The sequence below is a fragment of the Gregarina niphandrodes genome, assembly GCF_000223845.1.
Source record: "Gregarina niphandrodes unplaced genomic scaffold scaffold00025, whole genome shotgun sequence".
In the NCBI taxonomy this organism is placed as follows: Eukaryota; Apicomplexa; class Conoidasida; order Eugregarinorida; family Gregarinidae; genus Gregarina; species Gregarina niphandrodes.
In genome coordinates, this window is record NW_011645794.1 from 50,450 (window position 1) to 63,580 (window position 13,131).

General features: G+C 58.0%; 5 protein-coding genes across 5 annotated transcripts; 1 reads left to right on the top strand and 4 right to left on the bottom strand.

Annotated features, from left to right (window-relative positions):
- Positions 1-444: 444 nt before the first annotated feature.
- Positions 445-6,297, bottom strand: GNI_110860 (VRR-NUC domain protein; the record flags this gene model as incomplete). The annotated part of the gene is made up of 2 exons (XM_011133187.1): positions 445-5,120; positions 5,298-6,297. 2 exons carry the CDS (start codon positions 6,295-6,297, stop codon positions 445-447), a joined length of 5,676 nt encoding a protein of 1,891 aa, XP_011131489.1.
- A 625-nt stretch (positions 6,298-6,922) lies between these two features.
- GNI_110870 (PWI domain protein) lies at positions 6,923-7,691 on the bottom strand (the record flags this gene model as incomplete). The annotated part of the gene is made up of 2 exons (XM_011133188.1): positions 6,923-6,942; positions 7,310-7,691. 2 exons carry the CDS (start codon positions 7,689-7,691, stop codon positions 6,923-6,925), a joined length of 402 nt encoding a protein of 133 aa, XP_011131490.1.
- Positions 7,692-8,080: 389 nt separating this feature from the next.
- Positions 8,081-8,572, bottom strand: GNI_110880 (hypothetical protein; the record flags this gene model as incomplete). Its single annotated transcript, XM_011133189.1, has 1 exon — positions 8,081-8,572. The coding sequence occupies one exon, from the start codon at positions 8,570-8,572 to the stop codon at positions 8,081-8,083; it is 492 nt and encodes a 163-aa protein (XP_011131491.1).
- Positions 8,573-8,918: 346 nt separating this feature from the next.
- GNI_110890 (putative cytosol aminopeptidase) lies at positions 8,919-10,274 on the bottom strand (the record flags this gene model as incomplete). Its single annotated transcript, XM_011133190.1, has 1 exon — positions 8,919-10,274. The coding sequence occupies one exon, from the start codon at positions 10,272-10,274 to the stop codon at positions 8,919-8,921; it is 1,356 nt and encodes a 451-aa protein (XP_011131492.1).
- A 1,568-nt stretch (positions 10,275-11,842) lies between these two features.
- GNI_110900 (hypothetical protein) lies at positions 11,843-13,079 on the top strand (the record flags this gene model as incomplete). The annotated part of the gene is made up of 2 exons (XM_011133191.1): positions 11,843-11,845; positions 12,030-13,079. 2 exons carry the CDS (start codon positions 11,843-11,845, stop codon positions 13,077-13,079), a joined length of 1,053 nt encoding a protein of 350 aa, XP_011131493.1.
- Positions 13,080-13,131: the final 52 nt, after the last annotated feature.

The window sequence follows — 13,131 nt, forward strand, 5'->3', positions numbered from 1 at the left end:
CCTCAATGATTTGTTCCTGGACGGTTTGTGTCCCGTCAGGGTTAGTGATGGTGACGGTGACCTTGTTGCGGTCTCCGGCCTTGCCCACTTGGAGCACTTGGCCATTGGGAACGTAGGCCTTCATGGGGCCAGCCACGACAGACGTTCCGGTGGGAAGTTGCGTCGTGGTGGTCGTCCCGCCATGGACGACGGGAATCGTGTAGTCGATGGTGTATGTCGACTTGTATTCGGGGACGCTAAAACCACCCTTGGCAGGGTCACCCGGCTTCTCGTACTTGGGAATCGGGGCTCCTTCCCTCACATACCATGCTTCCATCTTTTTACCACAAATTTTTAGCCCACCAACAGATTCCCGGTCTAAAGAATCATTCACCCCAGATTCCACAGATCCAAATCCCCTGGAGCATGATGAGGTCAAGGACGGAAGTCAAGGACGCACGCGTGTTATTGGCGTTCCTTGACTTCGCACACGTTAGCGACAACGCCGGCCTGCACCAGGGTGTAGAGCCAGAGCCGCTGTTTCTGGCTTAGGGCATCGCCAGGTCCCTTGACTTCAGAGAAGACGGTACAGGCATTTCGGAAGTCGAACCGGCGCGTTCTCAGGTCTATGTATCGCAGTGTTTCCAGCGCAGCGGCGTCACTTAAGAGATCAGACAAGTCAATCAAACGCGGCGGGTCTCGAACGGTCGGATCCCCATCGGTCGGGTCCCGTACTGTCGGGTCGAGTGGGGACGGGCTGAATGTGGTCGATCCCAATGCAGAAGAAATGGAAACTCTCTTCTTCGGACAGAAAGAGTTGAGAATGGAAACCCAGGACTCCAGATCGACCACATCTAGGTCAATTGACAAGCGTTCCAATACTGCCGTCTTGTTCCAGCACTCGGGATCTAAGTAAACCAGCATGAGCATCGTCATGGCCGGTGACAGCTTGAGACCCATTTGGTCAGGCGCCTCCGACCCTGTCCTGACCCCTGTCTTGACCCCTGTCTTGACCCCTGTCTTGACCCCTGTCTCTGTCTTGAGAACGGGCGAAGGTCCCCAGGAAGAAGCGTCTTCCTCCTTTACATTTCCGCGGTTTTGTTTCCCACTTCCTTCAAGACCCTTGTGTTGTAGGAAGTCCGAAACATGCGGGGATACAAAAGGATAGGGATTGGGGTCCAAGGAGTGAGGGTGGAGTTTCCTCCAGAGTATCAGGTCGGCCATTCCATTGCTCCAGTATGGGTAGCACTTGCAGAGATGTAGTAGAAGTTGGATAACGCCTTCTATTTTAATGCCAGCCGCGACCTGGCTCAGTTCCAGTCCGTAGCTGAGGCCGGATTCGAACCGCCGGTTTATTGCTGTAGCTATATTCTCATGTGGCAGAAGAGCTATCCCGCGGTCATATCCGAGAATGAGATTCCGCTCGTTGGTTACGGCCTGTTTCCTCAGCCACATCTTCTGCTTGCTGGGCGTTTCCCACTTGCTGTTCGGCGTCTTCCGCAACATCGGGCTCGGTTTAGGCATCCTTCCTCCCAACTGCGGAGACAACAAAGGCGTCCCGGACACACCACCAACTGTGTTCATGAGGGGAGGTAAGCCGCTGGCGCCTCCGCGGTGACCCGTATAGTTGGTTCTAGCGCCGTCATTACGGCCTGCCGTGAGGACCATGTGCGCGAGATGCGGCGGTATGTGTCCAGAAGGCCCCCGGCCTGGCGGCTTGGCGCTGGACATCAGGGGTGTCCCCGCGGGTGTGGCGGGATTCGGGCCAGCGACCGGCGGCTTGCGAGACCCCCCACCTTGCGCTGGAGCACTTGGTGCTGGAGCACTTGGTGCTGGACCACCCGGTGGTACTGGCGCTGAAACGTACCCCGCGGTCAGCTTCTGGAGCGCTTCCTGTACGGCCAGAGGGTCGACGATGGGTTTAAAGGCGTCCGGGTGGTTGGTGTGAAGGGACCAAGTTGCGGAAAGTAGTCGGACTTCGAACAGTTGGGACGCGCAGAAGGTGAGAAGGAAGGCGAGTTCGTGGGGATCAGTGACTTGCCGCAAAATGGCCATGTACGCCTGGATGCTATCTCGACGTGTCTCGTAAAAGTCTAGCGTACCCACGTCGCAAGACGCCGTCTGTTTGTCCGTGATAAAAGCCTCCGCATTAGCCGCACAAACTCGCGCATTAAACACCAACGGGAAAAGCAACAATGCGGCAAACTCCCGCACCACACTACCCTCGCAATGGCACCCCACCCAATCGTACGCCCCGCCTCCATAGGCGCACCATTCCTCGTCCGGACTTTGCTGGTCTGGTCCTTGCTTATTTGGAACTTGCTCGTCGTCGTGATCGGGGCCAGGTCTGGTTTTCGCGTCCAACATCTCCAAGCCCGAGGCCAGCTCTGAATCACGCCGCATGGTCGCAACACTTGGCTGCATAGCACCCGGCGGCATAGCACCCGGCGGCATAGCGCTCGGCGGCCCAGCACCCGGTTGCTTCTCCTCGTCGGACAGCAGCTCAACGACCTCCCGCAGGACCCCTGCGCCTACAGTCGTCGTGGCCGACCGCTTGTTGTCAGAGGTGCGTTTCGCTGCAGCCCTTCTCTTCGCCGCAGGTTTGCGCTTCGCTGCAGACCTCCGTTTCGCCGCAGGCTTCGGGATGCGCCGGTCTCCGTAGCGCGTGGACTCAACGCCGAGTATGCACTGCTCGCCGCCCTGCAAAAAGTAGTGGAGTGCGAACTGTTCGACGCCCACTAGCGTCCCGTCCAAGTAGAACCGACTCTTGGTGTCCTTCGCCGCGTCGCGCTCCTCGGCGAAAATGTCTTCCTCAATATCCGACTCCAACGCGACGCTGGGATTCGAACCACCGCCCCGGCGGCCGCGAGTCGAGGCCGAGCTGGCGGTCCGCGTGCGGCCCTTTTGGCGCACGCCCCATACGACACGGGTCGGGATTAAAAAGTCAATCATCTTCTCCAATTCAACGATGCGCAAAACCGCCTCCAAATTAGGACCAGACAAATTCAGCAGCGGCAACTGGCCGTAAATACCCTTGAAGCCTCTCGTCGTCTCCGCGAAGTTGCGCACCGTTGCAGCCGCAATCGGGGCCTGCCGCGATTCATACTTCACATGTTCACAATAAGGCCCACGACCGGCGACCGGGTAGCTCCCGTGATGGCAACCGGCACCGTGGTGAGCCGACTGACTGGTGGCCGAGTGACTTGTTGAGGACGACTGATCCGGACTCGAGGGGGTGAAGAGCAAGACATTTTCATCGCCGGAGTTCACAGCCCGGGTTGTTGCAGCGTACCCTACCGCCGCAGCACGCGAGGGCTGCTGCGGAGCAGGCGAGGGTTTGCCTTCTGCAAGAGGAGTCCCCGATACAGAGGCGAGATCGTCTGGAGGGCTGCTTCCATGGTCCGCTGGAGATAAACCTGCCGCCGTGGGAGCCGCCGGGGGACCCGCCGTGGGGGGAACGGTCATGGGACCTACGTCAAGGTTGCTTGACTTGTTTCGTTTCTTTGAGGAAACGCTTTTTGGCGTCTGTTTGGTTTCAAGTTGGCGAACTTGCTTAGCGATGTCCAGTATGAAACCGGGTTCTAGCGTATCCGCTTCGCTCAGTGCGAGCCAGCCCCAGTGTAGTGCCGTGTCGGGCAACTTTAGGTGCACCTTGCAGTCGATGATGAGCCGCAGGAAGACCTTACCTCGGTTCATTCGGGTGGCTTGACAAGCGATTACCAGTGTCTGCAGAGCCGCGGCAAGCTCATATTTCTTGAGCGTTTCGAGCATTCCGCTGAGTTCAAAGAGCCCGACCGAGTACAGGTACTCTGGCGTGAAACGACGGAACACGTGGTGCGCCAGTCGCTCGGCAGTGGTCGTGCTCAAGACTTCGCCGTGCGTGGGGTTGTTGGTTAGCATCGTCGTGTTTTGACCCCGGGTGTTGTTGTCGTTGAGTGGTTCACTTGTTAGGTAGGTAGCTCGCACGAGTTGGAGGGTTTCGCAATACTTGGGCAGTGGTTCGAGGGGCGGGCCGCGTGTTTGGAGGTAATTAACAAGACAACGCGCTCCCGTCCTCACCAGATCATGAACCTGCGCGGTCGCCGTCGCCGCGGCCTCGGCGTCTCCAACATCGGCGGCCCTTATACTCAGGTTCTTAACCGCATCGATCACGGCCAGTGCCTCTTCATACAACTCCAGGTCGCGTCGGGTTTCGAAAAGCCGCGGGTGCGCAATAAGACCCAGACAACGATCGGCCTCCGAAGTTCGCACATACTCCACCGCCGAGATCTCCTCCAGCACGCCCGGCTTCAACGCCTGCGTAAGCAACCCCTCTATCTTCTCACTCAGCGACGCCGTTGGAGCACCACCACCCGCGCCAGGCATGAACGACGAGAACAAGTTGTTCAACAAATGCAGCCGTTTAAAGAATGCTGACGCCACACCGTTCACCAAAACGCGAGTCACACCCTCCAATCCAGACCCACCGCATAGGTCACTGTTTACGCGTTTCCATACCGTCTCCGCAAACGTCAACTTCGTAAACGGATTCCGCACAGACCCGTACTCTATCGGGGCGAGCATGAGAACGGTATGGGGAAAACGGAGGGGGGAGCGGGCACGCGACAGGCGGTCAATTGGGGGAGTGACTTTACTGTGGAGTCTGGCGGTGATCCAGTCGACTAGGTCTTCTTTCCGTTTAAGGCGTTTGAGGACTTCTTTCCCGTCCGGGCAGGTTTGAACCAGCGCCTTCAGGGTTGGGAGAGCAAGGGACTTCAGGGCGTAAACGTCTTCTTTATGGACGGCGTCTCCGGTCGGTTTCCAGGGGTCGAGAAACCGGTGTTCGACAAGATGCTGGATGGAGCGGAGCACATGTTGTCGGTCTTGCTCGATCGTCTCCGCAGTGAGGTCCTCCTCACGTCGCCAGAACATGATCCTCCAGTAGCGGTCCTGTAGCTCGGTGACCTCGTATACGTTTTGAACCTGGCGCATCATCAACTTGATGAAAAGCAACTTATCCTGACGACTCAGTTCGGTCGTGTAGGCGACTAAGAGGGCATGCTCTCCCGCCGTCCACAGATGTTCGTATCGCACATACACCTCCCGTAATGGCGCTTCGAAGAAACGCAAGTAGTATGGGTCATTCATCCACTCGTTCCCAGCTCATGTGAAAATGTATCGTTCGAAAAACCCCCTAAACCCTCCGCCTCACCACGACCGACTCACCCGGGAACGCGTGATCGGCCGCGACTCTTCCACCACTACATACGTTGTGTGTGGGTCCCGCTGCTGGGAGGACTCTCGACGAAGTCCAGCTGTTCGAGGGGATGGTGTCGCACCGTCCACAGAAGGCAGCGGCCCCGAGGCGGATGCTGATCCCTTGCTTGAGGAAGGCGCCTCAACCCACACGTCTCCGGACGGAGCGGGGAACGGCCTCGACGAGGAGGGCGACGCCTTGTTTGGGGAAGGTGCCTCCACCCACACGTCTTCAGACGGCGCAGGAGACGGCCTTCGTCCTGGGGACGGTACCCGCACTGAAGACGGTGCCTCGACCCACACTTCCCCCGACCGCCCAGGTCTCGGGGACGGCGCCTGTGCTGAAGACGGCGCCTCCACCCATACTTCCCTCGGCGCTCCCGGTCCCTCCCAAACATCCACTGATCCTGGTCCGGGAGTGCCCGCTTCTATCGATGATGATGGGGCCTCCACCCACACGTCCACGGACGGCGCGGCAGACGGCACCCCCACGGCGGAAGGCGCCTCCACCCACACGTCCAGGTCTGCTGGCCGCGCGAATTCGTCGCTCGATATCTCAGACCCGATTTTCAGGACCGGCCCGGGCGTCGGGGTCGGCTCGGGGGTCGGGCCCGGCTTGGGCGTCGGGGTCGGCTCGGGAGCCGGGGTCGTCTCCGGCGGGATCTTTTTCTTCAGCAGAATCCCGCCCTTCAACGACTTGAACGGGTACGGCCCCAGGGCCCACGGCAGCGGCGCCGGGTTGCTCCCCGTTTTCAGCACCGATGACACAAACGCGCTCGACGCTACCTCTTTCCGCCGCGGGGCTGATTCCGGCGCCCCGCGCAACTGCGCTGTTGTAACGCCCGACCCGCTTTTCGGCTGCGAACCGTCCTTCGGCTGCGAACCGTCCTTCGAGCCTCCAAAGTGCATTCCTTCAACCCTCACTTCGTTCCCACAACTGTCTTCCTCCCGCACTGTCTCAATACCAGGGATCCATTGCAAACAGCAGACTTCGCCAGCCTGTTGCTTCTTCATCATTGCACACCCTGCAATGATCTTCACAGCATGAGAACATAACAGCAAGAGCGGCAGCAAAACCAACATCGGTCGCGGAAAACTGTGGCTTAATATCTCCACACGGGTGTGTCGATTTCACACGGGTGTGTCATTTTCGCACGGGTGTGTCATTTTCACACGGGTGTGTCGGTTCCACACGGGTGTGTCGATTTCACACGGGTGTGCCGATTTCACACGCCCGTGTCGATTTCACACGGGTGTCATTTTCACCGTCTCTTGAAAGTCTGCAGTGCAAGTGCTCTAAGCCGTTCCTCCGAGGAACTTCTTTTCTGCGCCCCTGAGTTATTAGTCATCATCCAGTCTTGTACGCAATGCGAGCGGGCAACTTCTCGAGGGTCGTCCATGTAGCAGTTTCTACCCATGGGCCACCGTTCAGATTTGGTTTTGACGGGGGAAGGGCTCGAGGACCTGCGGCGGCGCGGTGCATCGGGGTCTTGATGGCGTCCGCGTCCCTGGTCCTCAGATGAATGTCTTCGATCTTGCGTCGGGGTCGTTCTGGGTGGCGGCGACCTTGCCCTGGGCGGCGGAGAGCGTGACCTCGGCCGTGGAGACCTGGGTCTCGGTTGCGGAGATCTGGACCTAGACCGAAGTCCCCGAGGCGGAGATCTGGACCTGGACCGGTGTCCTGGAGGTGGAGATCGGGACCGGGACCTCAGCCGCGGAGACCGGGACCTGAGCCTCGGAGACCTGGACCTGGGTCGAGTGGAGGGCGAAGGGATGGAGTTTTTCCTCCTGGGCGGTGACCTAGGAGGGGTGGGCGAGGGTCGTAGGGGGGCTGGAGAGTCATCTGGCGGTCGACGGGGTCTATGCGAGTCGTCGCGTGAAAAGCGACGGACACGGGGGCGATAGGGTTCGCCGCGTCGGTAGGGGTCACCGCGGGCGTGGTAGCCGCGACGAGGCGGTTGGTAGCTGTCGAGACTATCGTCGGAACGTCGTCTCCAGCGCCGTTTGGGGCTCAGCGGCGACCGGGAGCGATTGCGCGGAGAACGTGTGCGCGGAGAACGAACGTAAGGCGAACGAGTACGAGGGGATCGAGTACGGGCCTCTAGAGCAGCAAGTTCGCGTTTGATTTTTTCGGCCTCCAATCGTTGCGTTTCAAGTTCTTTCTTTTGTGCATCTTTGAGTTCCTGCGGGACCGAGTCTTTTTGGAGCAATAGATTCCATAGCGAGGCAACAAAGTCGTAGGTATTCTCCTGTAGGAAACCGCGCAGTCGTACCGTGAGAGTTTTGGGATCCAGTTCCTCGAGCAAATTATTCATGATGTACTCAATGAGGATTTCGTCCTCAGAACCTGTCAACTCTGTCACCTTCTGTGTCAACCATGACTTAACCATGTCCAGAGATACACGTCCTAAATCCACCTTCTCGTCGAAGGACCGTGGCCAGACGTACTCGCGCATCTCCCGGTCTTCGGCGCTCATCTCACAGCGACCAGTTTATACGCAGAATATTCGGCTCTCACCGGATACGATAAAATACGCCCGCCCCCACCACGACCTACAAAGACCACCAACTGTGCGATAACACACACCTCCGAGTGCACTAACAGCACACCTTTGAGCGCGTGCGTGCCCGAACAAGGAAAGGGTATTGCCGATTAACTGACAGAAGGGAATTAGTTGACAGAAGGGAATTAGTTGACAGAAGGGAATTGACTGGTCTTGACTAGTTGTTGTTGCTTTCGCGTGTTAAAAAATCCGTTCCAGACGGAGAATGTTTCTGGAGAACGGCTGGGCGTTGCCTTCACTGTCGGGACGCTCAATTCAGTCAGCAGCGTACCGCCTAGCAAGACCGTGGTAACTCTTCGAAATTACTCGGTGGTGGCGGGGCGCCATTCGGGGGCAGCCCAGACTCTGGTGGTATGGTCTGAGAGTTCGATCATGGGGACAGCGAAGGTTCTGAGTTTGCCGCAAACGACTGGGAACCGGACGATGCCGTTGGGTTCGAACTCCATGTCCTGGATCCGGGGGACGTCGACCTTGCGATTGGTAGAGACGCCTAGACAAGCATCGTTAGCATCCTTGACCCATTGGTCGAGTCGGTCACGAACGGACTCCTTGGCCACGAGCTTACCAGGTTGTGCGACTGCTAGATTTTGAATTGGCGTCAGAAATTCGGCCATGTAGCGTACCAGTGCTTGTGATACATTCGGGCTCAATAACGCTTGCAACTCCGATTTCGACAAACGCGCCTCTCGTATCACCTCTTGCACTGACACTAACTCACGTGGTCCCACGCATAAGTCAGGCAGCTCACCCATCAACTGTAGCCCCTCCGTAACCAACCTGCCAGCCAAACCCATGTCCGAGCTCACCAATGGGCTCAACACCTCCAACATATCCACCCACTGGCCATTCACCCCCACCGGAGCTAAAACTTTTGACAAGGACACGGCTACCCCTCCGGACAGTCCTGAACAAGCAACAGCACCCGGCGACTTCATAAATTCGCAAATTAAAAATACGCTTTGTGCACAGACTTTGCACACAGACTTTGCACACAGACTTTGCACACAAGCTTTGTGCACACACGCATTGCACACACGCATTGCACACACGCACACCCGTGGACACACGCGCTCACATAGGGTCAAAAACTTGCGCGTTCAAGATGCGACCATTCTTCTTCTTCTTTTTTTCGGTGGTCTTTTAGTTGTTGGCGAGCCAGTCGACGAGCATTGCAACTCCGTAGCCAGCGCCTCTGTGTTTTTCGAAGTTCCAGGCGGGTCCGGCGATATCGAGATGTGCCCAGCGTGCGGACTGTATGAATTCTTGAAGGAAGAGAGCAGCGGTGATGCTGCCTCCGTACCGGAATCCTTGTTTGACGTTGCTGAGATCGCAGTAAGGAGGTTGAAGAGTTTTGAGGTATCGTTTGCGAAGAGGCATTCCCCATGCCGCTTCACCGGCGACTGTAGCGGATTTGCACAATTGTTCGCGGAACTGGTCGCAATTGGAATAGACGGCAGCGATTTCGAGACCGAGTCCAACAAGACAGGCGCCGGTCAATGTGGCTGCGTCTAGGATGACATCGGCACCAATCGTTTGTTCGGCGAACACGAGAGCGTCGCAGAGAGCTAGACGGCCCTCCGCGTCGGTGTTCTGTATTTCGATCGTTTTGCCATTGCTGGCAGTAACGATGTCGCCTGGTCGGTAGGCGTCCTTGTCGATCATGTTCTCGCAGACTGCGGCGACGGCGTGAACCTCCACGTCTTGGATCTCGAGGTCGGCAAGGGCGAGTACAGTCGACAGCACGAGTGCAGCGCCGCCCATGTCCCCCTTCATCCACAAAATCCCGTCGCCCGTCTTGAGGTTGTATCCGCCGGTGTCCATGGTGATGCCCTTGCCTACCAGCGCGACCTTGCGCTTCGGGGAACCACTGCGATACGTCAGATGTACAAGTCGCGCACCGTAACGCGAGCCCTGTGCCACGGCGAGGAATGCACCCATTTTACGATCCGCACACGCGTGTTCGTCAAAGACTTCGAAGGACACAGAAGGACGACTCTTGGCCTCGTGTTCCGCAATGCGCGCAAAGAGTTGACAATTGAGCACGTTAGGTGGCAGATCGACAAGGACGGCGTTCAGTACCGATGCACTCGCGAGTGTGCGCGCCGTGTTGCACACAGCACTCAACATGACGCGATCTTCACGCACCTGTGAGTCACTCATAACTACACTAATCGCCTTAAGTCGGAGAGCTTCACCACGTGACTTGAACTTCATATCGTCACTAAGACTGAATAGGAACCGATGTAGAAAGGCGGTCACCCGGTATACAACATTGGACGCATCCACGTCATGGTATACAATCACTAACACGTCCGGATTCTCCGAACGCACCTTCGTACCAGCCTGTTGTCCCGCGACATAGTACTGCTCATTCACGGAGTCACTCTCTTCACCAACACCCGCTGCAGCTAGAACCACGTTTTCATCCAACAACAATGAGGACACGTAACTCTCTGCCTTCCCACTGAACTTCTGCAACTTCATCAACTTACTCATCTCAGAAGCATACGGAGCCGCTTGGTAACATTCTGGAGCCACCTCACTAGTCTCCTTGTCACTGCCGCCTCCCGTCGTCTGGCCATGAACCGAAAGGACCATCCTTCTCGGCTTATCACCAGAGACCTCAGCAAAACCACCATCACAAGTAATACTCACCTTACTCAACCACTCCCTGTCGGGAATCCATTTCTCAACACCAGTCGACATTTTCTCAAAAAAAAGAATACGCGGACAATGCCCAATGGTAAGCAACTCTTTCCAGCCGATCTGACTAGACTCACACTCGCCGCTTTGATCAAATCTTGCCTTCTGATCTCACTCGCCTTTTAGATTGGCCGGAGTTATACCGGATAGCTAGACAAGCTTATTCATTTGGTAATCTCCACTACTTTACGTCAAAGGTAATCCCACCCTCTATACAACCCTACCCCCTATCCCTATCCCCTATGCAACCCTACCCCACGTTCAGCTTCACGTTCAGCTGAACGTTCAGCTTCACATTCAGCTTCACGTTCAGCTTCACGTTCAGCTTCACGTTCAGCTTCACGTTCAGCTTTTTTGCAGTGCAGCGAGATACTTGCGAAGAGCCCGGGGCTTCTGTTAGAGATTGACGAGGCCGTGGACGCAGAACCGGTGCGCCTTTTTTTGTGTCAAGAAGTGTGCGTTGCGCTCGGTCGGTCCGGCTGTCACACGCTCAAGACGGAGTCGCTACGGGAGGCGGTGTCTCTCCGAGAAGAAGATAGATCAGCCCGAGGGGACGTGTCGGCTCGGGAGGGTGTGTCGGACCGAGGGGAGGAGGCGTATGTCGCTCGGCAATTGTTCAAATTCTTGTTCTACCAGTCATCAAAATTGGAGTGTCGCCATGCGCGCAAGGGTCTCAAGGCGCTTGCTACCCTGCGGCTTTCTAGTACGCAGATTCACAACATCATCCGCCGAGCCTGCCACGAACATCCTGAACAGATCTTGGCTCTCCTCGCTCGCATTAATACCGCTGTCCTGCGACGCGAGGGACTCGAACCGCCGACTCGACCGTCCAAGGCCGAGACCGAGGGCCGCTGGGCCTCGGGACAACTCCACTCCTCCGTGATCAAACCCTATACCTCCTCTGTGCCGCTCGTCCTCCAACAACCGCCGGTCACCCCCAAATCCGCTTCCCCTCTAACCCCTTCGCTGCTTGAAATCCCACTAGCCCCTTGCACGCTTACATCCCCTTCGCCGGTAATCTCCACGCAACCGACCACCTCCACGATCGAAACGCCGGGCCGGCTGCCCGTGGGGCTTCCGCCGCCGCAGCCGCGGTTGCTCTCGGCGGCCGGGCCGTGGTCGGGCGAGGAATCCGCGGTCAGTTCAGTGACGCGTTCGTGTCCGCCGCACTTTGTGCACACGTCGGTTGCTGGTCCATCCTCTGGCCTGGGATCGGGCTTGGGATCGAACCCGGGGGCTCCGAGTCTGGAGCCGCTGGAAGAGAACTCGGCGACTGATCTGCGCTACACGCCGGCGGTACTGCGGCCGCTGGGCGGACTTGAGGGTCCAGCGCCAACGCTGGCCCTCGAACGTGGGCCTAAATGGTTCCAAGCCGCGGTCGTCGTCGGAAACGAGTGCCGGGACTTCGCCCGCCCACCGCCCGATGACCTCGACCGCCGTGAAGAAACGCCTTCCGCTCGAGAAGCTCTCGACACCGAACCGGCGTCCGAAATCGAGCTCCAAGTTTCCCTCCACGAACCCGCCACCGGCCACCAGCTGGGTCTCGAGGCTGGACCCGGGACCGGGACTGAAGTGGAGACCGGGACGGAACCGGAGATCGGGACTGAACCGGAGATCGGGACTGAACCGGAGACCGGGACTGAACCGGAGGCGGCCGAACCGAAAACTGAGTCTGCGGTAGCCGAGTCTGAGGTAGCCGAGTCTGAGGTAGCCGAGCATGAGCGTGATGAAGACTCTAAGACTGAGGCGGATCTCGTGACAGAAGTTGACCCTCAGGATGCTATTCTTGGGGATGATGCCAAGGCGGGCACCGAGGCCCTCTCCGACGAATCTCACGACCCGCTTGGCGACCTTTCCACTCCTGTGCAGGACTCTTCCCTCAACGACGAGGACTGGTCTGTCTGCAGAGTGCCGGGCTCGATTGACGCCTGGGTGCAGCCCCTTGTTGCGGCCAGGGGCGCTTCTGACGACGGCAGCAACGAAGCAACTCTCGTTGAAGAATCAGACCCGGTGGGTCTAGCCCCGGCGGGGTCTGCTCCTGAGGAGTCTGCTCCTGAGGAGTCTGCTCCTGAGGAGTCTGCTCCTGAGGAGTCTGCTCCTGAGGAGTCTGCTCCTGAGGAGTCTGCTCATGAGGAGTCTGCTCATGAGGAGTCTGCGCCTAAGGAGTCTGCGCCTAAGGAGTCTGCGCCTGAGGAGTCTGCGCCTGATGAGCCTGCACCTGAGGAGTCTGCGCCTGAGGAGTCTGCGCCTGAGGGGGCAGTGGATGCTGCTCTTGTGGAGGCAGTGGAGACTGCTTTTGTGGTGGCAGAGCAGGCTGCAGTGGAGACTGCTCCTGAGGGGACGGGGGAGTCTGCTCTTGTGGAGACAGTGGAGACTGCTCTTGTGGAGGCAGTGGAGACTGCTCTTGTGGAGGCAGTGGAGACTGCTCCTGTGGAGGCAGCGGATGCTGCTCCTGTGGAGGCAGAGCAGGCTGCAGTGGAGACTGCTCCTGAGGGGACAAAGGAGTCTGCTCTTGTGGAGGCAGTGGAGACTGCTCCTGTGGAGGCAGTGGAGACTGCTCCTGTGGAGGCAGTGGAGACTGAGGAGTCTGCGCAATGAGGAGTCTACGCATGAGGAGTCTACGCATGAGGAGTCTGCGCATGAGGAGTCT